General features: G+C 45.8%; 1 protein-coding gene across 4 annotated transcripts in view; it reads right to left on the reverse strand.

Moving 5' to 3' along the window:
* The window catches only part of Cldn10 (claudin 10), an 89,931-nt gene that overhangs the window by 10,214 nt on the left and 52,516 nt on the right, over positions 1-27,201 (reverse strand). For 3 of the 4 annotated variants that reach the window (XM_032918025.1, XM_032918024.1, XM_032918023.1), the window contains exons 2-3: positions 3,403-3,564; positions 3,233-3,314 (exon numbers count right to left, since the gene is read on the reverse strand). In XM_032918025.1, coding sequence (XP_032773916.1) covers positions 3,233-3,314; positions 3,403-3,564 — 244 coding nt within the window. Of the gene's footprint in view, positions 1-3,232; positions 3,315-3,402; positions 3,565-9,794; positions 10,023-27,201 lie in introns of all 4 variants that reach the window. The other variant, XM_032918022.1, reaches the window with a different exon arrangement.

Genomic DNA, 27,201 nt, shown 5'->3' on the forward strand with positions numbered 1-27,201 from the left:
TGCTTGGTTTGAAAAGCAGTTTCTTTCTGCTGATCAATTGTCGCTTGGAACAGTTTAAGAAAACAAAACAAGACATCCAGGAAGTTAGTGGTTTGGGCAGCAAAGCGAGGGTAAGAATAATGTTATCCTGTGGGTTGTGAATCTTGCTTTGGGGTATCTATTAGCATAAGCCTGTAGGAGGGTAGATTCTTTTTTTTTCTTTTGGATTTGTCGGGTTCTGTTTTAATAAAGAGGGGGGGAAGCTGGTTTGAAATAGCCTAAAGGAAAAGAGAAGGGGTTGTTTTCAAGTCTCTGAAAATGCCTGTGTTGGAGTTGGTCAAGCAGAATCACCACATGGATGAAAAATCACAGACAAAGCAGGGAGACAGCAAAAACACAACCTCGGGGAGCTGTCTAAGCCCTGTGATTCTGCCAGACGTAAGTCGGAAGAAAATTCTTCTCATGTGTGTTGGGGGAGGGACGCACTCTAGAATAAGAAGCCACTGATGTTGCACAGCACAGTGACCTCTAGATTCTTTTTTTTTTTAAATTATTTTATTTATTTATTTTATGTATATGAGTACGTCTTTAGACACACAAGAAGAGGGCATCAGATCCCATTACAGATGGTTGTGAGCCACCATGAGTTGCTGGGAATTGAACTCAGGACCTCCGGATGTGCAGTCAGTGCTCCTAACCACTGAGCCACCTCTCCAGCCCGACCTCTAGATTCCTGACCTCGGCTCTGCCCTCAAAGTCACCCATGTTTTTCTCATGAATAAAGCTACAACTGGGCTCCCTGCACACAGTAGGAATTTATTGATGAGCTTAGTTTTGTTTTCCTAACTTAGACAGCCAAGGTGTATATGCTCCAGGGGTAGTGTGGAGCTCTGCAAAGGTCGAACGCTGGAAAGATGTATTGTAAAATTCAACAACATCAACAAACCAGCAAGAGGAAAACATGTTTCAAGGCCTGAACTGTCTTCCAGCACGTTTTAGGATTCGGGCGCAAGGGTGCAATTCAGACCAGAGCCTGTGGCAAACAGCCCTGTGGGACCACCACCAGGGAGAAGACACTTAGTGGTAACTTGGTGTAGCCTAATGAGTGCCATTTGTGAGAAAAGGAACGTGATTGTGCCTCCCAGCTCCATCTGCAAAGTCTTGACTGCTCAGTAGCAGGAAGGATTAATTGCACAGGTCTGGAAGGACCAGATTCTCTTCAGTAACAGTGTCACTCTGGTAGGCAGACAGAACTGAAGGAGATGCTTTCTGACCTCGAGAAAGCCACAGCGTCCTCCTGCCAGTCTAGCAAGACATGAGAGAAACATCTAGAACCTTCTTACAATGCCTTCTCCAAACCTCAGCTCAGCTGGGTTGGCAGGGTCAGGAACTGTGAGCCCCACCTATGCTCAAGCTCAAATGAACTTGAAATCGGACAGCAATTACTAAGTTCTAGCGAAGTCGGCTGAGAACACACTCTTGCACGAATAAGCCAGGTCAAAGATTTGCTTTAACATGGCGTTTCAAGACCTATGGAGCCAGGTTAACTGGGAGTCAACGCATACATAGCTTCTGGTTTTCTATCGCCCATCAGATGAAATCACAGCCATGGATCGGTTGGCGTTTGAAGGCGCACTTGGTTTCCCTGCAGCCTGGGTTCCCGTCTTGCCTGTTTAACTAGAATGCAGTGGAACTTTTAATGGCCCTTGAGTCTAACCATTCCTTGATCCAATGAGAGGTTGCGAAGTCTCAATTTTCACCTCTGGGGTTGGTTTCCTCTACATCTGTACAAATCTAACTTTCATAAATAAACAAGAAGCTGAGCCTGTCATCCTGGCATTCAGGATGCTGAGGCAGGAGGATTATAGTTCACGTCTAGCCTGGGCTACCTAGCAAGATGGTATCACGAAAAATACAACAGAGGGAAAAAAAGAAGTAAGGAGAATATTTACAAATTAGGATATATTTTTCTAACGTGAGTAAGGGTAAAAATTATATTGGGTCCAAGGGCAATGGTCTTTTCGTTTGTCTTTGTTAAAACTTCTGAATGGATACTGTTTTAAAATAAATGTAAGACAGAAACTCTGTAATAAAAAGTAGTTTTGAAAATTAAGAAATTAGTACTATAACTTGGAGCATGTGTTCTACAGAACTCCGCCCCCTGGTTTGAGACATTGACTAGTTTTGTCCAAGAGACTCTCAGGAGAGAGTCCCACTTCATGAGGATGTCATAAAAGTGAAGTAATTTGATAGAACCCAGCAATGCTGTGCCTGGCGTATGAAGGGGCCGATGTGTGCTATATAATTCCCATTTCCTACCTCGGCTCCACTGCTCAGGCTAACTGAAGAGAGGACTAGAGAAGCAATGCCCTGAAGACCTCTGCACACACTGGACAAAGTAATGCCCACTGGACCGATGGTTTCTAAACTTGGCCTTTAAAAGTCTGTAATACTTATCTCAAGTCTGAAAGACCATTGCCAGCCTGAGTGATAGCAAAACATCCCCACCCCATGCCATCCCACCCCACCCCACACCACACCACGCCAACCCCGCCCCACGAAATGTGCACACACAGCCTCCTATAGGCGTATGTGAGCTTCATGTGAGTTTCACGAAGACCAAAGATTTGATGTACGATTGGCTATTTCTCATTTGGTGTCCCTGGGATTTCACAATCCAAAGAAGTAATCTTGGGGTCCCTATAAAAAGCAGTACCCTAAGCTGAGAAGGAGCAACCAATCAAGAAGCTGATACGTCGTTATTGAGACACTCAGCTGCAGATGCCAGCAGCCACACCCAGGGCTGGCTACCAGGCTCCCACTGCGTGGTTAGACTCCACACTGTGTGTAGTTTCTTTATAAAGGCCAGGAAGGTGGAGAGACTAGCATTTTCCAAATGTTATTCTGAGTGAAACTATCACGGCGAGTTTCATCCTCGAAGCTTGGCGCTCCTTCCTCCCATCTTACTTCACTCCGGCTTTTCCCGAATCTCCCTTCAATGTTACGATGTAAAATGGATGCGTTCACTTCTCTAGACCCTCTGCCTTGAGCTATTTAAAGATGACGTACAATGTTGATAACGTCACCAAAGTGCACCTTTCATCAAGATGACTCATAAAGCTGATGTCAGATTTACCAACAAACTTAACCAACAAACTTCACTTTCAAAAGCTATGCAGGAAATCTATGACATTGATTTCTACCATTTTTTTTTCTATGAGTCAATAGAATATGGCCTGAAGACAACACTTACTTTTGCTCCATAAAGAGGGGATCAAAGAATTCCGTTGTGATTTTGTTCGCGTACAGGGAACAGCCCGTCATGGAACACAGACCTGAGAAATACCAGCGGGAGAGCACACCAGTCAGTGTTTGGTCATTTACACCCCGAAGTACCTGGTTGGGTAGAAAGTTACCATTTACCTGACAATATGAATACAACCCCAGCCAAGCAAGCAATCTTAGCTTTGGCTTTATCCGAGCCTCCGACTTTGGTACACTTCATTCCAAAGAGTGCAAAAATGGAACCGAAGAAGCCCAGGCTGACCGCGGCAATCATTAGTCCTCTACACGCCTGGATGTAACCTGTAATTAGAGCAGGTCGGTCATGTTAACGCAGAGTGCACAGCTCTCCAGAAAGAAAACCTGGCTGGCACGATCGCTTGGGATGGTCCTTAGACTGTCTTTGGTGGAAAACCAGCAACACCATGGTCAACACACAACACAACGGTTCAAGAAGGGAAAGGAAGCAAATCCACCTGAAAAGCCCATTCTGAGCTGCACTCTTGAAGGTCCACCTTATGCACAGCCTCTGGCTAGATCTCTATGTTATTCCTGCATTTACTAAGGCACGCGAAGGCTCTGTGGTTTGCCATGGGTGAGCTAGTAAACAGTAGAAGGGATCCCACCCTGGAAACGATTACTAAGTCCATACCTCGTTGCCTCTCGTTCTAGCTCCTTAATGGATCAACCTTCTCAATAGACACCATACTGAGTCTGGCACTGTGAAATCAGAAAGTTTACAACTGGGCAGCAAGATCTCCCACAGGGTAAAATCTCCAGATATCAGTGGAAGTTTATAAGTGAGACTAGCCAGCATCTGTCAGTGACCCATGTTGAATCTAAGAGTTATTCTAGAGACACTGTGCTATTGTCAGTTAGAGTGCATAGAATGAAGCTGTGCTTTAGGAAATACTGCACATAGAAGAATAACATAATTAAACCAAGTGTTTGGATGTAGTGCCTTTTGTGTCCTACAGAACACATTTTATTTGCATAGCTGGGGTAATGACAAACTTTAGCAGGGCTTTTGGCCGGGCACTGGCTCATTCTAGATTAATAAAATCCAAAATGAAATACCCTTCCCATTTAAGCCACTTAATTTCAGCAGGAAGCAACACTTTGTTTCAGACCGGTGCACAGAGAGGGGCAAACAGCAGGTGTAGGCAAGGATGGTAAACAAATAAACACGCAGCGGCGTTAATTACTTTGGGAATTAAGCCTTCTAACAAAAACAAAGGAAGAAAACCCTCCTAAGTGCCACCTGTCATCATGTAGCATGCAGGCAAAGCCAATGATAATTAATACTAGGAAGCTAATAACTATAAATTTGTGGAGTAAATGTTGGTGGTCTCCTTTGCCATGCTTCTCCGGAAAAGAATGGAAATTAAAGGTTGAATGCTGTCCCTAGGGAGCTGTTCTTTCTACTTAATGTCATCGCCCTCAGCCCCTGTGAACACACCGTGCTGTGGCGATGCAGGTGGAATTCACTTCATTGATGAGGAGGCTATCAGAGACAGCAAAAGAAGCTTGTTTTGGTAATCTGGGACAGCAGAGGCTCCTTTTGTTAACAATTATGGTGCTGCAAGGCTGTCTGGGTCTCTGCTATTAAACACTGAACCAAATCTATTTCAAACTTTAGCCCCCAGCACAGGAGCAGAAGCAACACCGAGAGAAGGTCCCTCGCCACCTTACACAGTCCAAGGGTCTGCAAGGACGCACCAGGGTCTCCCTGCCTACCACAAAAGTACAGGCAGCAGATAGGTGGCAGTCAGCTTGCTCTGAATGCAAACAGTAAACTGTAAAAATAGAATGATAGATACACACATGTGGGGACCTACACAAAGACGCACATATAGACAGACATACACAACAGGATACATGCACACAGAGAGGCACATGCACACACAGACAGACATACATAGACATACACATACACAGAGATACATACACAGAAAGAGACACATGCACACACAGACACACAGAGACAGACACATACAGAGACATGCACTCACACACAGACATACACAGACAGACATACACATACACAGACATACACAGAGAGAGAACATGCACAGACACAGACATACTCACACACAGACCTATATCTACCTACACAACATATATGTATGTATGTATACACACACACACACACACACACAAATGTAGTAGTATGTTTTGTTTCAAGACTCCCATGAAGCCACAAATAATACTGGATTTTATGTACACACCAGTTTTGCTATAAATACATGATAAAAATTACAGGTTAAGTATAGAAAAAATTAACAGCAACTATAAAACTGGGTTTGGGAAATACAGTCCTGTAATCCCAGAACTCTCAGTAGCACAGGAGGGAGATGCATCCAAAGCTAGCCTGGGCTCCGTAGAGAGACACTGTTCAAAAAAAAAAAAAAGGTAATAATTAAGTAAAATAGAATAACTGACAGTTATTTGAATACAACACATTCAAAGCGTATAGATTATTTAATTTTATTTGCTATTTTGGTCTTCATTTGACCATAGGCCACTGAGACCCAGGAAAGGAAAACAGGGAAAAGGGAGACTTCTGTGTAAACTATCTATTTAGAAGAAGACAGAAACACACGCTCCTTTATTATGCCCCACAATCCGCAGTTCCGTCAGCTGTCCTTATCTAGCTTTTTCACAGGCAGATACATGGTCTGGAATTTACCGAGGGCTATGTTCTGCAGTCTGGTCATTTAGAACAGGGAATGAGTTTCCCTACATGGTAAACACTGGTTAGAATGCTGTCCAAGCCAGTCAGCCTGCAAGGCAGGGAAAATAACAGTAGTATTTACACTTCAGGGGAAAAAATTTTTCCTGATTCTCTCATTCTAAAGTCTTCTCTCTCTGACCTTCCCTGGTCTCTGGGCACAGACCCAAGAGGAAAGGGGTACCAGGCCGACTCTCAATCTGCCTAGCTCTGCTCTCTTTTCAGTGCTACCCAGAAATGTGTGTGCAGGGGTAGCATTCGCTACCCTGGCTCCAGAGCACTCAGGATAATTTGCTAGCTTCTGCACGCACTAAGGACAATGGTTGGCCTGATTTTTCTATAATGGGGAACCAAGACTAGGGATAAACTACCCTGCCAGCCTTGAGAGGAATGGGTTGTGGTGTTAATTAGCCTGAGGTTTGTAAACTCTGGTCTTTAGAACATACAGAATCTCAGACCTTTCATGAATTCCAGATGACTTTCAGAGTTTATCTTTTGCAAGGCAGACCTGTGCCTACCCTAGCTTTTTAACAGGTCCGGAGGGCAAACTTAGAAGTTACACCATCAAGAGAAGTGGGAGCAAAAGCCCAGTCAAGGAGGCCATTATTTCTGACAGGTCTAATTTACCGACACCGTTAATAGCTAATTAACACATTAAAGTGCTGAGGCATGAACATGTTCACTTAGAAGTTCCCAAGGTATAATTTATCGTTAGTTCTCCTGCAAGAAATGGCAAATACCCCCGTTAGCAAAAATGGATGGCACACGGATAAAGAAAAAAACAGCCAGGCAAAAGAAGTACAATGATGGAAAAGAATATGGGCTAGCGGTAAACAGAAACCACCAGTTCCTTCAGCTCTGAAATTTTCTTTTTTTTTTTTGTTTTTTTTTTTTCCTTTTTTTTTTTTTTTTCGGGGCTGGGGACCGAACCCAGGACCTTGCGCTTCCTAGGCAAGCGCTCTACCACTAGCTCTGAAATTTTCAAACAGTAACTTGGACTAAGCTAATTCCGTTGCAGAAGCCTTCAAGGTAACCCTTGAAAGTTAGATGTCTTCTTAACGGTATGTCCTTTACTTCCACTCACCAAGCAGCAGCATAGTAAGCTGCTGTGTTTAACTGGGAAGAACGCACACTTTTGTTATATTAGTAGCCTGGTGTATTTGTGCAAAGAATAGTGGATGTGCAAGGCAGGACACGGACTGTCAGCTCTCACACTGCCCATCTGTAGACGCTGTGTCCTTGATCACCTAAAGATCTCTCAGCATCTCTGCTTCTCATCTGAAAAGCAGGGACATCTCCAGGTAAGAAACTGCCCCAGGATCCCTCCTACAAGACTAAGATCGAATTCTATGCAGATGTGAATGCCTGCTAACATGACATAGCCCTCAGTCCAGATGTTAGCTTTGCCACACCTCATGTTTCCCAAAGGGAAATTGGGGGACAACAGTGATTCCTCCTATGCCTGGCTTACTCAGGGGAGACACAGGATTGTTCTGATCTGTAGCCATTAGAGACCATTAGGTGGCTTTCTTCCTCCACTTCAAATATCAGACCCAGGTCCCAACATTCCTGCCCTGGAAATCCAAGGCAGAGAGAAGACAGAGTTGGGGTTTGTTTGGGGAGGTGTCACTCTAGAAAGTTCCACTTGTAGTGGGGGAGGGGGATCAAAAAGTGGCTGTGGCCTAACCCTTGTCTTTTGTAGTTGAAAAAATTGCCAGTGTACCACAGAGGGTGCAGTCAGCGAGGGAAAGACTAATAACTGTAATCACGTCATCTTTTTCAGAGTTCAGAATGGAAGAATTACATCACACAGACAAGCAGCGGGCTCAGATTGCACCAAGAAACATCACAACTATCGGCATGAGAGATAAATAGGAAAAAAGAGAAATGGTCAACAGATAAGTCTAAAGGGCCAGACTCACGGGGAGTAAGGGGAACGCAGACCGCAGTAATGGTAACCCCACAGCCAAAACTTCTGAATGGCCACAGCAAAGAGAAAGCGGCAAGGCGGTCCCTGCACTCTTGGCAGAATGCAATTTGGCAGTGTGAACTGGATATTAAAATGCATGTCCTTTTGGCCTGGCGATAGAGCAGTGTACAGAAACATACCTGTGCAGGAAGAGGTGAATACAAGGAATTCAGTAAGGCAGTAAGGCCAGGACAAAGTTGCAAAGTGTCCAGTGTGCAGGGGTAAAGGGCGTGAGTGGGTCATTCCATCCAGATTACTGAGAGCTACAAAGCAGCTAAGACGTTTTTCTATCTGTACCAACTACAAAGATGTTATTAATTTAAAAACAATGTGGAATATATCATCTCTGGTTTTAAAACATGTTTTCCAGCCATGGGTGCTTGCCCACTTTGCATATATGCATATGTGAGTGGCATAGCTCACTCTGTTCCATGCCTGCCTAACTCCAGGTCTTGGTGAAAAGGACTGTGTCCCATGTCCTCCTCAGGAGCCAGACTGCCCACACCTCAGAACCTCCACCCTCTCAGCAGACACACAAAGCCACTGTCCTGTACTCAAAGCTTGAAGAGTGCTCAATACTCTCTCTCTCTCTCTCTCTCTCTCTCTCTCTCTCCCTCTCTCTCTCTCTCTCTCTTCTTCCTTGAACCCGACTCTCCTGAAGAAGGAAGCAGACTTATCTAGCAGGCTCTCAGGCTACAATAGCATTGCAAACAGAACAGTTCTAGAACACAGTGTGAATCCTGTGTTCCTGAACGTAAACCGCAGAAACAAGAGCTCGTCTGTTGTCTCCTGAATGTGCGCTCCGCTGAGCACAGGAAACTCAGCAGCAGTGCATGCAGTAAACAGTGTTGCACCTACTCATTTCATACTACAGGGCCAGCCCAGGGTGCCACCCTTGTAAAGGCAGGCACCTATTCCCATAGACCGGCTTCCACCGAACACTGAATTGAGCAACCGTTTGCTCTTTGGGGCAAGCACTGTCTTAGGGGAATCAAGTCTTCTATTTACCCAGCTATGCAAATAAAAATTGCAAGAGGAATAATAAAGAAAAGGAAAACACCTCGAATTTAGAAGTAGTGCAAGCTATATATATATATATAATATATATATATATATATATATATATATATATATATATATAGATATATATATATATATATATATGCCAAGCGAGGAAGACCCAGAATGCTTGCACAAAGCCTGGAAGAGTGGTCGCTCTTTCTGTTGATTCATGCTGGCCAGCGTTCCTGCCCTCTGAGCCACTTCTCACACACACACACACACACACACACACACACACACACACACCAGTATGAGCAAGGGTTACTTATTTTCATGAAACGTAGACGAAGTATTAAGCTCAAGCCCTCAAGTTTGTAGGATGGATTTTTAAGGAAAACAACAACAAACTTCAATATGGTTCTTTTCCCTCTCCTCTGTGCCTGGTTTCTCAAAGACTCAACGAACCGGCTAAAGGGATCTCAGGGCGAGCGCATTCATGGATCTCAGTGGTGACATTTTAGTGAGAATCAGATTTTGGTCGTAGGGTGGCCAGTCTCAGCTGCCCTACAGTCCCTGACAGATGATAGAATAGCCTTGTGCTCCACAATTACCTAAATTGATCCTACACTTCACCACCAGGGGTTCCCAAGCTCAGAAGACGCCCCACAGGACAGCCATCTGTAGACAGCGGGCATCGCAGACCCTCCCAGGGCAGAGTTATAAGGCCTGGCCTCCCCCCCAGGGGGTCCCACAACGGGTCCATAAGAGGAAGCGCCCGCTAGGAAGCCAGCAAGGGGAAGGGATGGGGATGGGTCCCGAAGGGATGCAGACCATCCAGCGCCAGCATGGAGGGGAAGTCCTTGCAGTTGGCGACACCGGTGGAATCGGTAACGCACATCTTCCACAGGTTGGCAAAATAAGTGGCGGTGGTGATGACAGTGCCATCGATGGTGGAGACCTTCCAGTAGTCGGTGGGTAGTGTGGAAGACACCAGCACCCAGCCCGAGATGGAGACGACAAAGGCGATGATTTCCAAGGCCGTGCTAGCCATGCTGCCGGCTGCAGCAGCGTTCGCGCTGGTTCCGGATCCCTCGCCGGGGACCCCCGCGCGCCCAGCCCCGAGGCTCCGCCCCTGGTCACCGCCTCCGTCCCGCCCACTGGGCACTTGAGGGCGCTGGCGGACCCGCACCCACACCACTGCGGGTCAGGGCACTCAGGTCGCGCGACAAGATCTGGGGGTACCTACTGGGTCCCCCCGCCCCCGGCAGCTGGTCCGTCCTTTGCAGTCACAAAGCCCTCTGGCCAGCACTCCCCTGAGCCGGAGGTTCCCAAATCTCCCACAGAGGAGCCGCGGAAACCGGCTCCTTTATTGGTGCTTTCAGGGACAACCAGATGTGGACAGTCTGCTGCGCCTCCCACCGAGCCACCCCCGACCCAGCCCTACCCGCGACAAATAGCTTGGCTCACTGGGTGCCTTGCAAAAGCAGAACAACTTTGGTGTGCCCTGAAAGGATACGGTATGGTAATGCAGCCTCGCTTTGCTGAACGCAAAAGGCCAGTGTGCCACGCTTGTTGGAGTGACCCTGTTTGGCGAGTGAAGGAGGGTGTCCTGGGACTGAAACTGGCCTTGCCATTAAAATTCAGGGCTTTTCTGCCTAGTGGTATGCGGAAAGTAGTAATCAAGTAGCTCAGGCCTAATTCTGAGGTAGCAGATGAGTTCAGCACAAGCTCCAGGGAGGCCCGTGAGGGTCTTTGCCGAGTAAGGCACTAGAGGTGGGGGCTGTCATTTGACTCATTTCCCCCCAGAGCTACACACTCTCAGTTTGGGGAGTCTGATCTGTGAGGGTCCCAAAGCAAGGGAGAGATGTCTATGAATCTTGCTCAATATTCTCTCTCTCTCTCTCTCTCTCTCTCTCTCTCTCTGTGTGTGTGTGTGTGTGTGTGTGTGTGTGTGTGTGTGTGTGTGTGGAGGCCAGAGAGCAACCCTGATGTCATCTACTTGGTTTTGTGAGACAGAGTCTCTTTCCTGGGACAGGTCTTTCAGATTGACCCAGGCCCCTGACCAGTGAGGCTCAAGGATCCCTTTCTTTGCCTTCCCAGCTCTATACCACCATTCGGCCTTTTACAGAGGGGCTGGGGATCTAAACTCTGGTCCTCAGGGCTTCAACTGCAGAGCTTTACTGGTTGTGCTATCTCCCAGCCCTCCTCAACTTCTGTTTTACCTTGCATGTGTGTGTGTGTGTGTGTGTGTGTGTGTGTGTGTGTGTGTGTACCAAGGGAGTATGGAGGCCAGAGAGCAACCCCTGATGTCATCTACTTCGTTTTGTGAGACAGAGTCTCTTTCCCTGGGACAGGTCTTTCAGATTGACCTAGGCCCCTGACCAGTGAGGCTCAAGGATCCCCTTTCTTTGCCTTCCCAGCTCTATACCACCATTCGGCCTTTTACAGAGGGGCTGGGGATCTAAACTCTGGTCCTCAGGCTTCAACTGCAGCAGCTTTACTGGTTGTGCTATCTCCCCAGCCCTCCTCAACTTCTGTTTTTACCTTGCATGTGTGTGTGTGTGTGTGTGTGTGTGTGTGTGTGTGTGTGTGTGTGTGTGTGAGAGAGAGAGAGAGAGAGAGAGAGAGTGTTCATGTGCATGAGAGTTTTGTGAGTGTGTGCACATGCATGGGTGCATGCGTGTGTATTTGTGCATGCGCATGAGTGTGTGCATGTGTGTGAGTGTGTGCACATGTGTGCTACTTGTGTGCATGTCTGTATGCGTGAGTGTGTAAGTGTGTGAGAATATGTGCGAGTGTGTGCGACTTTATGGTATGTGAGTGTGTGTGTGAGTGTGAGTGTGTGTGTGTGTGTGTGTGTGTGTGTGTGTGTAGTAAGCTCTGAATGTCACCTTTCTGTACCACTCCACCCCAGTGCTAGGATTTAAGATGCACACTGATATGCTCAGCTTTTATGGGGGTTCTGAGGATCTGAGTTCAGGTCCTCCTGCCCTGACTGAGCTCTCTCCCCAACCCCCACCAGCTTAAAACAAACAAACAAACAAACCACTCCACATTTCCCACCTAATTGAAGAATAAACTCATTCATTCATCTTTTCTCTGCTGTCTCAAGATAAACACCAAGATCAAGGTGTCCTTCCAGCTCCTGGGGTTACAAATCTGGGCATAAATGAGAGAACAAAGACACTGGCTTCATTATGGGTTTATTATTGTCCACTTAAAGTTCGTGCAGTTCTTGGTGTGACCTCTCAGGATCTGCTTCTTGCCAAAAGTAACCAAAGGTCTACAACATATAAATCAGGCCGCTTCAGAGAAGCAGTTTCCTAGCCCAGCTTCACAATGTCCACACGGAGCTCCTGTGGCCCACTGTGAGGAATGTAACTGCTTGTTGCCTTTATTGTAACCAAGTGAAACACACTAAGACCTAAGATGACTGGGTGGCCATGAAGCAGACGCAAAGTTGGATGTTGAATTACTAAAACTTGGGTTTAGAAAGGACCATAGGAGCCCAGTCAGTCCTTGTCAGTCTATTTATAGAATAATACTGAGAAAACGGCCCACACTCCAGGGCCCGGGGTTTAACCAGTTATCAATTACTGTTTTGTTTCAATGCCCCCTTTAGTTTCAATATTGAACTTTAAGTCCATCCCTGCCTGCTTTCTACCCGGTACTGCAATCATCTGAGGAAACACATCAGTCTCTCTGTCTCTCTGTCTCTCTGTCTCTGTCTCTCTCTGTCTCTCTCTCTGTCTCTCTCTCTCTCTCTCTGCTGTGCGACCTCAGATAGGTGATGTGCATGCATGTGCAGGTCTCATGGCTGTGGAAAGGAACGTGAGGGTCAGCATGGTTTGGTCAGTGGGCGGCAGACACAGTTACCTCCTATTCTGGCCCTGAGCTCTACTTGTCCCAGTGTGTTACTCTGGGTTCCCTGGTGGGTCAAATTGAAGAGCAAAGTTTGGGGAGCCTGTTCCTTATCATCTCCTATTTACTCACATCAGCACCCCTGGAGTTGTGACTGCAAAGTGTCCTCTGTACTCTTTAATGATCTGCCACGAAGCACTGCCATCTCTGGGTTCCTGCCCTTTGTCATAGTCGCATGTTAAATTTCTTCCTGAACCCATTCCTGATCTAATGTTGTATTTCCAGCCTGCATATTCTCTGTGAAGTTGGTTGAAATTGGTATTATCCAAATTAAATGTTTTGTCCTTCATCACAGGCTTTTTGTTCTGTCTGGATGATTAGTTAGCCATTTCTTGTTTTTACTTGACAGAAAAACATTGACCCAAAAATATTTTGATACAAAAATATGTTTAGAGTTGCCAGTAGACCTCTAGTAGGTTTATACTTACCAAGTGATTAGTTGTAAATTCCACTGTTTGACCCCAAAGGCACATTTTTAAAGTTATAACTGTGGAAAATGTTTCTTGTTTTCTCTCTGAATGTTTAAAATGTAATATACTTCTTCTGTCTATTGCACTTGGGAGAAACAACCCATCAACCACGAGCTATGCTAACAAAGCTTTCAGAAGCAGGATATTTTGAAATCCAAGGGAGAACTCCATGTACCCCTGACCCTGCCTTACCTCATCACCCACTAATGAAGCCAAAACCTCCAGGGTACCCTGACTTTCCAAGCTCCCAGTAAAGCCACCCTAGGGATCCCAGCTCCAAGAGGCAGAGACTCATGAATATGTGTACAAACAATTTAACATAACAGATGGTGTGTATTAGGGAGAGAGAGAAGATTAATCTCTTTGTTGAAAACTTAAAAATAGAAATAGTCTATTACTGTAGAGATTGCAACATAGTTTTAACTTAAAACAAGTGGGTAGTGCCACAAATAATCCGTAAATCATGTCAGGATGACAGTGCTGTTAGTTCCTGAGCCAGGGTCGTCACGCCTGTGGACTTGACTGATGGGTTTTCCTCTTTTATTCTTTGCCCTTGCTATGAGATTGGACAATGTTAAGCTCCCTAGACTACATTACATATGCACTGGAAAAAGTTACATTTTTTTGGGCCCACAAGAATGGAAAAATACTTTCTTTAATGGCTAAAGACCAGTATATAATGAATCAAGCATTCAGTTTAGAAGTTTTATAACTTAAACTTTCAAAACAATGTAGTCAAAATGTTGCTCATGGCATCACAGTATTCTAACATAAAAATGGGCAGAAAGTGAAAACGGACCACACAGGATATTTAAACATAATGCCTTGTGTTTCTCTACGATGCAGTTCCGAACAACCTTCGTCTTTTCACTAGGAGTCAGCTCTCTGACGCCTTCATTTCACTAGCCAAACCACCCTATTCCTAAGTGTAAAAACGAATTTATCAAGAAAATAGCCTTTTCTAATTAATTCAGTGTAACATCTTAATCATAACTTGCTCACTACAAAGTATCTTTTTCTACTCCAAGAAGCACTAATTGCAAATTACTAAGTTACAAATTCTGCTTGAAGATACTTTAGCTCCAGAATTGCAACATCCCTCCCACTATCCAGGCTTTGGCATTAAAAGTGATTGTGTGGTATTATTGTGGCCATTAAGGAAAAATAAAGGATCCCCCACCCCTCCAAACCCCGGTTGTTCAATGGGAGGGAAAACCTGTTTGGCGAACTGAACGGGAGATTTGCAGCAATTCTTTACTGGAGACTCAGTTCGCCTGCCAAAGAACACAGGTGTGCCTTTCACTACAGCTCAAGGCTTTTCTAACCAAGTTTGGTTTCAGTGTACATTAGCTCCTTCCTAGATCAGGGAGGCAGCAAGCTGTGAATCAGCCGGGAAGAAACAGAAGCTCTACTTAAAAGTGTTAAATAAAAAACCATTTAGCAACCAAGTACTGTGACAAAGACCTGTTACCAAAGGCACTAATGCCACAACTATTATTAAAGTAGCCTATCTGTGACCTTCTCCCTAACGCTCGTCACTCTTGGTGTTCTCTGTAAGCTCTGTGATGCTTGGAGTCTATTTAGTGTGAGAGCTACAGCGACAAGAGAACTCAGGGAATAAACACTTTTATCCATGCACCACTATACACACATATGTAGTCATGTGTACATCACTGTACATGCAGGGACACACACATCTGCACTCCCATTCTCTCTGTTGCAAGTTGTAAGCACACCAATGGTTTTGTCTTTTTTTTTTTTTTTGCCTCTGAGGCTGGACCCACTCATCAGAATCCCTCCCGGGCCTGTTACAGTCCATGCTGTATCTTTAGATTTGCTTTCCAGGTGTCTGCTTGAAACTCTCCCATTCATGAGACACCTTGGGAACATTTGGATTCAGCAACTCAGACCTGAATGCCCTTCCGGTTTGAAGTGCCTCTCACTCTGAGGTGGAAACTCCCAAATTTGTAGGTGAACAGGGTGACTTCCTTCTGTTAGTCAGTAAGCATAAAATGTTCTAACTCAATTCACTCCCCCCAGGTAGGGCCAGCAAGTAAGTGTCTATTCTTCTGAACTAGTCATTTTTCTGGTTTACAACCTCTTTATTTGTGAAATAAAGGAGTTTCTAGGATCACCCAACCAGCACCACCACCACCACCACCACCACCACCACTTCCAACACTAAAAGGATCCCAGGTTTTGATTCAATTATCCGTGGATAACATCAACAAGAAAAGGACCAGGAGCTTCCTTTGATACTCTTACAGCACTCTCTAGCCCCACCCCCCCCTCACCCCTCACTCTAGACCCATCCCCCACCCTCACATGTCACTCCCCAACCCCTCACAACACTCGAGCCCCACCCTCACCCCTTAATATCACTCTCTAGCCCCACCTTTACCACACCCTCACTCTAGCCTCACCCCCACTCTCACTTGTCACTCTCTACACACCCCTGCCCCTCACCCCAACCCTCACAACACCACTCTTTAGCCCCACCCCCACCCTTCATCATATCACTATCTAGCCCCACCTCCATTCCCACAATCATTCTAGCCTTACCCCTACACATCCCCGCCCTAGGGGCACTCCAATCCATCTCCATATATTTAAAGGAAGCTGTGGTTATGGATGGGGGGGGTGTGTGTGGGGAAGAATCTTAAAAAGAAAACCTATATATCTAGTCTTACCTTCTTTTTGTCCTTACTATTAGAAACATGGTAACACATGGTGGTGAGATGAACTTATAAAGGCAGGTGATGTGGACCGACAACAGCCTATGGACATAAGTGGAAATTCTGCTCTAGCTGTACCTTGCTCGGCTATCGAGCTCTTGTGAAGATTAGACACAATGTATCCACAGGCCTGGGGCGGGATAGATACAAACGTCGGGATGCACATCTAGTGCTCCTCCACTCTGAATGCGCCTGATCTCTGGCCCCAGCACTCTGAATGCGCCTGATCTCTTTGGATGCTGTTTGGTTTGCTTGTAGGTCTTCTCTCTGAAAGTGTGTGACTACATTTTCTAAGGATGGTGTTGCTCAGAGCTGGGAATGAGGCTCAGTGGACAGAGGGTTTGCCCAGCATGCAGGAGTCCCTGTAGTCAGTCTCCAGCATCACAAAAGTCCTGGCACGATGGCCAAGTCTGCCTACAGACCCAGCCTCAAAAAATAGAAAAAGAAAATAGTGTGTCGATTAGCTATAGACTAACAGTAAATGGATATGGATGAATTATTTTGCAAATTTTAAGCTAAAAAGGCAAAAAGGGTTGAACTGCCAACAAAGAAGAGGTTGGTGCCAAGAACTAGAGAAGAAAGAGACCAGGAAGCATATGGGAGGGGCCAAAGGAAGTTAGAAGAAGGGGAGAGAAAAACTAAGTTCAAATGAGAGTGGAGATCATTTAGATTGATAGGAAGAATTGAAAATTCTTCACAGCTCTGGGTTTTCTGTATTATAGATAATTCTTTTCAGGGTGTGTGTGTGTGTGTGTGTGTGTGTGTGACAGAGACACAGAGACACTGACAGAAACAGAGAGATTACTCCTGGACAGCAGTCCCCGGATACATGGCCAGCTCCCTTCTACAGTCTACACTATTAAGAAATTGCCTCCAAGACAGCTCCCTGTAACTCGTGCAATAACTCATTCTGTGCCTACTAAGTGTAAGAACAACAAACACAGAGACCTGCCTTAAATCAATTCCAGCTAACCCGACTTAGGTTTATTTTTTCAGGAAAATTGTTTTCATAAGTAGAAGTATTTGAACAGGTGCCCAGGGTCCGTCCTTAATTTCAGCACGTTGAGTTCATTTTGCAACAGGTGAATTGAAGTTCACTAGTGTGCTTCATTGGAAGTGATGCTTCTCCACTATGTCATAGGTCAGAGTGGGAGCATTTTCATGAGTGTACACACACACACACACACACACACACACACACACACACTAGGTTTTTTTCTGCTACTCTGTAGCACCTGTGCCTTCCTGCTCTGAATTGTGGCCACCCTGTCAGCTAACACAGCTGACGACCTGAAGAGGTTTGCTTAGCCAGTGAGACCTCCCTCCCCACTGCTCTCCTGAAGGCACTACTCTGTAGAAGGTCTTGTTCACTGTGATAAAAGTTCTCCGTCTTACGTTGCTTTCTGGTGATTGTTGGTTTGGTTTGTTTTTTGTGACAGGATTTCTCTCTGTAGCTCTGGTTGCCCTGTAGACCAGGTGGGCCTAGAACTTGGAGATCCACTTGCCTCTGCCTCCCACGTGCTTAGACTAAAGGTGTGCAGTGCTGCAGCATGGCTGAATTTTTGACTTATTTATACCAGCTGACCAAGGCACATTAAAATCAAAGAGGAAAGGTCGTATTAGATGTTAAGTGCCTTTTTTCTTGCCTATTTGTTTTTGCTAGTGCCTGATCTATTATCGCCTTTCAGTCAACTGCAGCTGCCCTAAACGTGCTAGACACTTTACAGAAACAGTTAATTGAGAAGATGAGGCAGTCAGAAACTGCTGAGCTGCTCTGGGCCCAGGGAAGGCCAGCTGAGCAGGGGAGGACGGTGGCATGAGATATGTAGTCTGGTGGTGACTTCTGGAGACTAATGAGGTTGGGACTATTCTTTATGAGGACAATATTCCAACAACCTGAAGTTCACTTCACTTCGTCCTCACTTTGGAAAATAGCATTAATCATCCACTGCAAAACCAGCATGTGTTTATCGTGTGCCTACAACTCCAGCACCCTTCCACACTAGGGTGGGGGGGAACCAGACAAACCCTGTCAGTGTGTACCTCACATCCCATTGGGGAAATGAAGGTCAGGTTAAAAACTAAATCAGACTATTAGGTCATATCACACACACACACACACACACACACACACACACACACACACACAGAAAGAGAGAGAGAAACAGACAGACAGAGACAGAGACAGAGAGAGACAGAGACAGAGACAGAGACAGAGACAGAGACAGAGACAGAGCGAGCGCTGTTGGGAACAGAACTATGAACTATGTGTTTAGAGAAGGAGGGTGGTGACTTTAAAATCTCAAGTGGCCATGGAAGCCATCCCTGATTACTTTGGGTAAAGACTGAAAGAACTAAAGACAAAGAGTCTGTAGACTCTTGGGGAGGAACATTCTGGAGAGGGGCACTTACTGCACTTGCCTGAATAATACTGGAGTTGCCACTGGAACATCTACAATAAGGAGAACAGAGACTGAATGGTGGGGTGGAAGACGGGGACAGAGAAGAGACAAGAATGAGGTATGGGCAGCTAGTCTGTGCCTCTGCATATCTGTGGTCTGACTACATGCCTGTGTTTGCGTGTGATATGAACGCATCATGTATGTGCATTCATCTGTATGTATATGTGTCCATGTCTGCGTTGTTCTTGTGGTGTTTGTCTATCTGTCTGTCTATATGCCCATGTCTGTGTATGGGCATGTGTATATGCAGCCTAGTACACAGCCCAATAACACTGAGCACACCGTTAGCTCTCACTCAGGGCATGGCAGGGAAACTTTGATTACCTTTGAGATGAGATGTCCAGTATGTTTTGGAACAACCCTAAAGTTGCCAAGAAGGGAGGCAGAGGGACCAATGGGGGTAGTGGGGTGGGAACAAAGGGTCTAATCTTGAATTTTGATGTCTTTTGAGGGTAGAGATGACAGGATTTGCCAAGTGGCTGGCTGAGATGTGTGGAGGAGGGCTGTATGGTGTCAGCCTCGGGAGAGATGGCACTATTGGTTAAGAGGAGGAAGCCCCTGGAGGAGCAGGTCTGAGTGCCACCAGGAGCTTAGCCTCAGAATCACAGAACATCAGACCCCAGAAAACATGAGAGGAAATGCCAGGAAGTGGGGTGAGCCTCCATGCATAACTGGAAATAGAGCTCAGGTGGGCAAGGCACATTTGGGGTAGCCTGGGGTCTGAATAAATCCACAGCACAAACCAGATTCTCCAGGGCTGGGCGAAGTAGAAAAGGCCCAGGTCCATCTCCTTCCTCACAGCCAAGAAGACAAGAGGGATGGGCAGAAAACACTGAGAGGCCAGAGTATCTGGGCAGGAGAAAGTCCAGGGTAAGAATCTGTGACCATGTGAGGAAGATGGTCTAAGGCGGACCATGTGGGGCCATTGATGTGGCCAGCCATGTGGAGAAGGACACACAGCTGTGACAAAAGGGGACAACATACGGGTCCCAATTAACCTTGACTAAAACTCCTTCAAGAGAGAGACTAGGTGGTCCCTTTTTGAGTAGCACAGAGAAATGGAGCATGGGGAGGAAATGGCTCTCTTTAAAGGGAAGAGGTAAAAAGTTGGGGTATAGGAAACACAGTGGGGTCATGGAGAGCTTGTGTGTATGGAGGTGTGTGTGGGTGTGTGAATGTGAGTGTGTATGTGACTGTGTGTGTGTATGTGTGTGTGTGTAGGGGTGTGTGTGTGGTGTGTGTGTGTGTGGTGTGTGTGTGAGTGTGTGTGTGGTGGTGTGTGTGTGTGTGTGAGTGTGTGTGTGTGTAAGTGTGGGGTGAGTGTGTGTGAGTGTGTGTGGTGTGTGTGTGTGTGTATGTGTGTATGTGTGGTGTGTATGTGTGTGTGTAGTGTGTATGTAGTGTGTGTATGTGTGTGTGTGGTGTGTGTGTGTGTGTGTGTAAGTGTGGGGGTGGGGGTGAGGTGTGTGTGTGTGTGACTGTGTGTGGTGTGTGTGTGTGTGTGTGTGTGTGTGTTTGTTTAAGTGTGGGGGTGAGTGTGTGTGAGTATATGTGATTGTGTGGTGTGGGGATGAGTGTGTGTGTGTGGTAAGAAACAGGTGAGGGCCTTCTGTTCAATGATGTTTTCGGCTATATATTTTAAAGATGTCCTTTATCTAAGCGGCTTGGATCCTGCCCCAGGGCATATAGCCCTGGGGGTTCCTAAGGGCAGGAACCACAATTGGCCATGACCCTGGAACTGTTCTAGTTCATCTCCCATAGAGGACCAACACACAGCTCCTGGTGGAAAATAATTCAGATGCAGCCTTTTCTTTCCAACTTCCATACACTTGACTTTGCACTGCCACACTTTAATTTGGAGACATTTAAAAGATAATTAGATGTAAATTTTATTGCTCTAGAATGCAAGATTTAAAAAGTACTCTCAAGATTATTTAATTTTGTGTTTTCAGATGAGGAAACTAGAATCCACAGACAACTTCTTAATGTATATTAAGTCATAATATATATATATATATGAATATCATATCAATTGAATCAACATTTATATATGTCCATTCTTTCAAAATGCATGAATTTGAAAACTTGTCTAAGTAGAGTTCTGGGGAAAAAAATCAGAATCACTATAAGCAAGATTCAAATAACATTTGAAAGTTGAAAGCTGCCCGACTTCTCCCAAATATAATCCTGCTGGTAAAATGTTTATAAACAGGGGCTTAAGCAACGGCTTAGTGAGTAAAGTCTGTGGCACAAGTGGGGGGATCTGAGTTTGGATCCCCACAACCTATGTAAAGTCAGATATAGCCTGAGATCTCACTGACTCTGTCCTGGTTAGTTTATGTCAACTCCACACAAGTTAAAGTCATCAGCGAGGACAAGTTCAACTGAGAAAATGCCTTCGTATGAACCAGCTGTAGGCAAGCATGTAAGGGCATTTTCTTACTTTAGTGATTGATGGTGGAGGACCCAGTCCATTTTGGGTAGTGCCTCCCTGGGCAGGCAGTCCTGTTTCTATAGAAAGCAGGCTGAACAAGCCAGGAACGCAAACCAGTAAGCAGCACCCCTCCATGGCCTCTGCATCAGCTCCTGCCTCCAGATTTCTGCCCTGTTGAGTTCCTGACCTGACTTCCTTCAGTGATGAACCATGATGGAGAAGCATAAGCTAAATCCACCCTTCACTACTGTGAAGGTTTGTATACACTTGGCCCAGGGCCTGGCACCATTAGGAGGTATGGCCTTATTGGAGTAGGTATGTCACTGTGGCATGGGCTTTAAGACCCTCGTCCTAACCGCCTGGAAGCCAGTCTAGTGGCCTTCCGATGAAGATATAGAACTCTCAGCTCCTCCTGCACCGTGCCTGCCTGGATGCTGCCATGTTCCCACCTTGATGATGGACTGAACCTCTGAACCTGTGAGCCAGTCCCCAATAAATGTTGTCCTTGCAAGAGTTGCCTTGGTCATGGTGCCTGTTCACAGCAGTAGAACCCTAACTAAGACACAGCTTTCATCACAGCCACAGTGACCCTAACTATGGAAGTACCTATGGCAAAATGGGAGTCCAAGTCCCGAATCCTGGGAAGCTCCTGAGCCAGCCAGATAGCTTAGCAAACATAACATCAAACAAGAGACTGTTTAAAACAAGGACGCCATCAGAGGTCCCTAGGCGGATGAGCGGCCCCTTGGTGCAGAACCAGCTGACTCTGGATGACTGAACAGTAACCGGAAGAAGGAAACAGCAAAGGGCTGAATGCTGATGACGCAGTAAAAAAGGGACGCGCCCCTCTGTGGTTCCGAGCAATGGCTGTTTCTGTTTGAATTTAGGGTCTGTGAGTATGAAGAGCAGGAGAACAAAGGGGACGTCGACGTTTTTACCTGTGATCATTATGAATGCCACACCTCTAGGACGAGGGGGCGGGGGGACGGGGGTGATGAGTCTTCCTAACAAGAAACATGCTGGACGCCAGCTACTTCCTCACACAATTTGTCCGTCTGTGTAATCCTCTGGTGTTTACAATGGCTTTTTTGCACCACTAAGAACACAATATGAAAGGTTATATTGTAATTCTTTTGGCACAGCCTACACAGCAGCCCACGGAATTTGGTTAAGCAGCCTGAATGAGGTTCTGTTTGCCCTTCGGTCTCTAGAGCTTCCATACTGGATGGGAGAAAAGCATTGATCAGAACTCTGCTATAATCTGTTCATTTCCACATGTGACCAAGAGGAGTTAAAACATTAACACCAGAGAAATGGGGATATTATAGCATTCATAAAGTCACCAAGCTTAATTTTATTAGTCACAGGGATAAGTGACTTAAAATACTGAATGGGACATTAAGTGTAAACTTTCTTTTTTAAAATACTGCTGTAATTGTCTAATCTTTGTTCTGTCTGTAAATAAACTTCTGTGAATGAATATTTTCTATCTATAACCTTGTTATGAAAATGATGTCTTGTCATGTATACTTTAAATATACTTCTAACTCAGAAAGTGTAGCTTTTCTTTTTGTTTTGAAAAAAATGTTTTTGTTATTTTTGAGACAGGGTTTCTCTGTATATCCCTGACTGTCCTGGAACTCACTCTGTAGACCAGGCTGGCCTTGAACTCAAGACATTCACCTGCCTCTGCTGGGATTAGAAGCATGTGCCACCACGGCCCAGCTTTTGAAAAAAGAAATTTACTTACAGTTATTCATTCATTCATTCATTCATTCATTCATTCATTCATTCATTCATTTATTATTTATCGGGGGGCACGTGCATGCAGGACAGCCCCTGAGAGCCATTTCTTTCCCTCTGCATTGTGCTGTTTCCCACGAACAGGAATTAGATGGCCCATCTTGGCAGCAAATCTGGTGAGCATCTTGCCAGCCCAGAAAGGTGACATTTCTTTTCCCTCTTTATATCTGTTTTTATGACATGGATCTAAGTCCTGAGCCTGCTGGCCCTGAATTCTGTGAGCTCTCTCTCAGGCCTCCTCTCCCAGGAGACAGACAGACAGATGGACAGATGGACAGATGCACATGTGCACATGCACACACCCTGGCCTTCTGTCTTCCTCTTACCCATCTTCTCCTCAAATCGGCTGCCGAGAGTTCCAGCATCCCTGCTCTGTTGACCTTTCTCTCAAGTTCCAATAAATTTTTTCTTGAGTTTCCACCTGGATCTGTTCTGTTGTTTGTGTTTGTGTTTGTTTTTATTTTTTATTTTTAATTACAAGAATAGGGAACAGGAGGGCGAGTTCTGCTCTCGGTGACATCCTGGAATCACACAGTATGAATTTAGTATGAATTTAATTCGCGGCTTAGAATCTGCCAGAAACAGTTATGTGGGAGTCTCTCTTACAGGTTAGGGCTGAAAGTATTGAGGTTGCGGGGTTTTGTACCTCTCCTTCTATCAGCCAATGATTTCTTAACCTTCAAGGTATTTATGTGTCTCATATAAGAAAAGAAAAAGCTAAGTGACCAATATTACCTATGTCTTCAATGATACCTACTTAAATGGCATTGATCTGCTCTCTACAGCACTTGGAAAGTTCTGGATCACTCTTGGTCTCAAGGCAGATAGTTTTTTAAAGACGGGGTCTCACCTAGCTCATCCTGGCCTCAAACTCATGCTACAGCTCAAGCTATACCTTGGAGCCTACTGCTTCCACATTCCAAACACTAGAATTGCCGGACAAGCTCCTCTGGTCTATGTGATGTTGGGGACGGAGCCAGGGCTTTGGGAATGCTAGGTAAGCACTCTGCAGACCGAGTGTGTTTCTTGAAAGGATGGGTTTCAGAGTCTACGCATGCTAATGTTTGCTTGCCTGCCCCAGAACAAACATGACCACGGCCCTTCATTGTCACAGCTATGACTATGACTGCCACCTTGGCCCCTAGTCCTGTATCAGTTAATGAGTGCAGCTTACAGGATTCCAGCGCAATACTTAGCTTCTAGTAACATCGTGGTGAAGATGAGCCCAACTTTTGACCATGTCGAACTCATCCTGTTTTAACTGTGTGCATTCTGGTGCAAATAGTCTTTGCATAGATGAAATAGTGGCTTTTACTATACAATCCCACCTGACATGTGCCCTGACTCTTATAGTTGTAAAGGAATAAGCATGAGTCCCATTTTTATATGTAAAGAATATAAAAGAAGTGGGAGTATTATCCAACAATTAAACTTCGGCTTAGTGGGTGGAAATAGCATGCACTGGCATTATTTTTTCTTTTGGGGGTGTGTGTTGGGCAGGGGGCGGGGATGTGCTATGGACACGTTCACACGGGTGTTGTGGCTGGCAGCAGCTGATCCCAGAGGCATCTTCCTCAGTCTCTCACATTTTCTTTTTAGAGAGAAGGGTGTCTGTCATGGAACCTGGATCTCATTAATTTGGCTGGAGTGGCTGGCCACTTTGCTCTAGGGATCTACCTGTCTCTGCCCCTGAGCTCTGGGTTGCATCCAGGTGACGGCACCTGGGATCCGAGTGTGGCACAGGGACCTGACTTCAGGTCTTCATGCTGTATACTCCCATTGTTTCTTCTCTTGCTGCTGTGGTAAAATTCTCTGACAAGAGCATAACCAGAGAGAGGGTTTATTTGCCTCACTATTCCAGTCATAATGGAACCACAGGGGCAAGAACTAGAGGGAGCTGGGCCACATTAAATCCAAAGTAAGAAGAGGCATGGATCTCCATGGGTCTCCGCATGCTAGCTCTATTTTATGCAGCTCTATTTAATGGTCCCAGCCACAGTGAAGATGGGTCCCCCTGTAGGTGAGGGCTGGCACAAGTTAGATCAAGGCCATGATTGGACAGTAAAAGAATAAGGTGGGGACAAAGTTTTTGTAGGGAGGGAGAGAAGGGAAGGAGAGAAAAATCAAGATGAAGACCACAGAGCTGGATGGTCCAGATCCAGGTGGACCTGGGTCGACTTTATCTTGTCTAGGTGGGCAGTTTAAATCTTCATCAACTGGCAGTGAATTTGTTGTATGGATGAATTGTGGATTGGGAATTCAACATGTAAAACTAATTGATAAATTACAGTTTTTGGAACTTTGATTTTATCCGGCTAAAGAAGACGGTGTGTGAAAGAAATGGCTGAGAGGCAGTTGGAGCGTGCAGATCCGGTTCTGTTGCCCTCAAGGACAACACACAAGGGCCCGCAGAACGAGGTGTGTGTGTGTGTGTGTGTGTGTGTGTGTGTGTGTGTGTGTGTGTGTGTGCCAGGCATGGTAACTACCGCCTAGGGGACCGCACGGAGAGGGCAGCTAAAAGGGAGACAGCAGCCCATGTGGTACAGTAGCAGCCAGAGTGAGCGAATCCAGCGCTGGAACTGATAGAAAATGTTCCTTTTAAATTTTTGCCCAAACATCCCCCTCCTCAATTAAGTTAATCACTCAAAAACATCGCCAGAAACAAAACTTATTCTAGACAGTCCTTCCCAGACCTGGAATTTAATGGGCCCGAAATTCATCTTCTCTCTTGTTGTTAGGAGTTTAGAGTTCCAGCACGCCTAACCATGGAGAGGGGGAATAAAGACTGTGAGAGAACATGGCTGCCTTCTGCTCTTCAGTGCCAACAAAACAAAACCAAGACGGAATTGGGGGAGAAAAGGGCAAGATGAGGAGGAGGGAGGAAGTCTCCATCCGATACAGAGCCAAGATGGTGAGAAGATGACAGAGTGTGAACACACAAGATGGTGTGTGAGCACACACGACAGAGTGTGTGCCCACACATTACAGAGTGTGAGCACACATTACACAGGGTGAGCACACATGACAGGGTGTGAGCACACGTGATAGTGTGAACACACATGAACAGACAGGAGAGTTGGAGCCCTGAAGAAACCTCGCAGTGCTGTAAAGAGTTTGCTCCCCTTACACACACTGGCTGTCCCCCGAACCCCCATTTGTGTGCATTTACTCATATTGGCCATTTGAAACCTAAAGCAGGAACCTACAACCTGCCACTCTGAAGTTCCCGTCTCTCTAACAAGAAGGAAAAGAAACAGAGTGCAGGGAGTCTGCTTTACTCTGTGCACATGGGTGGCCCGGTGTTCTTTAGCTCTATTGGAGGGGGTTGGCACCTTTGTTTATTTTCATTCCTGGAGTCAAGCACTTTTTAGAAGGTCCCTCGGCAGGTTAATGACAGAGCTCAATTTAGCATGCACAGCTGCTGACTTCTCAGTTGTGGCCCTGGGCCACTGGGCCACGTGGCCAATGTGCCTGCCTGGTGTTCCAAGTCACACACTAGTCCACAGCAGGGACCTTCCTCAGCCCATCGTTGTGAGGTTTTATTAAGCATAACTCGGAGGAAAGAACTGAACGCCTAAACCTTGAAACTTAAAAAGCTACAGCCTGACTCTTTTGGTTCTAAACAAACAAGTATCACATAGGAGTTAGAAATTGGTGGTGTTGGTGTCAGTAGGCAAACCCCGATACCCAACCCCAACCCCTGCAGTCTAAACAAAATTTGCCCAATTATCACCGGCATCTAAAGTACGTGCATTCATATTCTAAAGCAAATCATCCAGGCGCACATGAAATCGTGGTGTTAAGACCATAGGTGTGGCATGATTATATCTTCACAGGTAAGAAAAGCAACCACCTTTAAGAATGAAGGCCCTCCCTACCTCTCTCCTTCTAGTTCTCTTTTAACAGGGTCGCATGTACAACAAACACGCTAAGGATAATATTGAACCTCTGATTCTCCTGTCTCCTCCTTCTGAGTTGAGACACCCTGCCTGGTTTTACTTCGTGCTAGCCAAGCACCAACCAGAAGCTCCATTCTTGGCCCTCTATCTTCGTATCTTTTTAATTTAACTTTTATTTTTACAGGCAGGGTCTTACTGTGTAGTCCTGCCTGGGATGGTATTCCTTATGTAGCTGTGGGAAAGGAGGAGAAGCAACAGATATGACAATGAGGAACCGGGGCTGCCGGGGCTGCCGGGGCTGCCAGGGCTGCCAGGCACGGGGCTGCCGGGGCTGCCAGGCACGGGGCTGCCGGGCAAAGACGCGACTGTAAGCAAAAAGAGCAACGTGAAGGGACCCAACCACAGCTCTGTGGTTTTGATTAAAAGGTTTTAGGGAATTGTATCTAATGCTAAATTATAGTGTTGGCTGGGACCAACATGTTTGAGAAGACAATGGTTTAAGAACACCACAACG

The sequence above is a fragment of the Rattus rattus genome, chromosome 12 (genome assembly GCF_011064425.1).
Source record: "Rattus rattus isolate New Zealand chromosome 12, Rrattus_CSIRO_v1, whole genome shotgun sequence".
In the NCBI taxonomy this organism is placed as follows: Eukaryota; Metazoa; Chordata; class Mammalia; order Rodentia; family Muridae; genus Rattus; species Rattus rattus.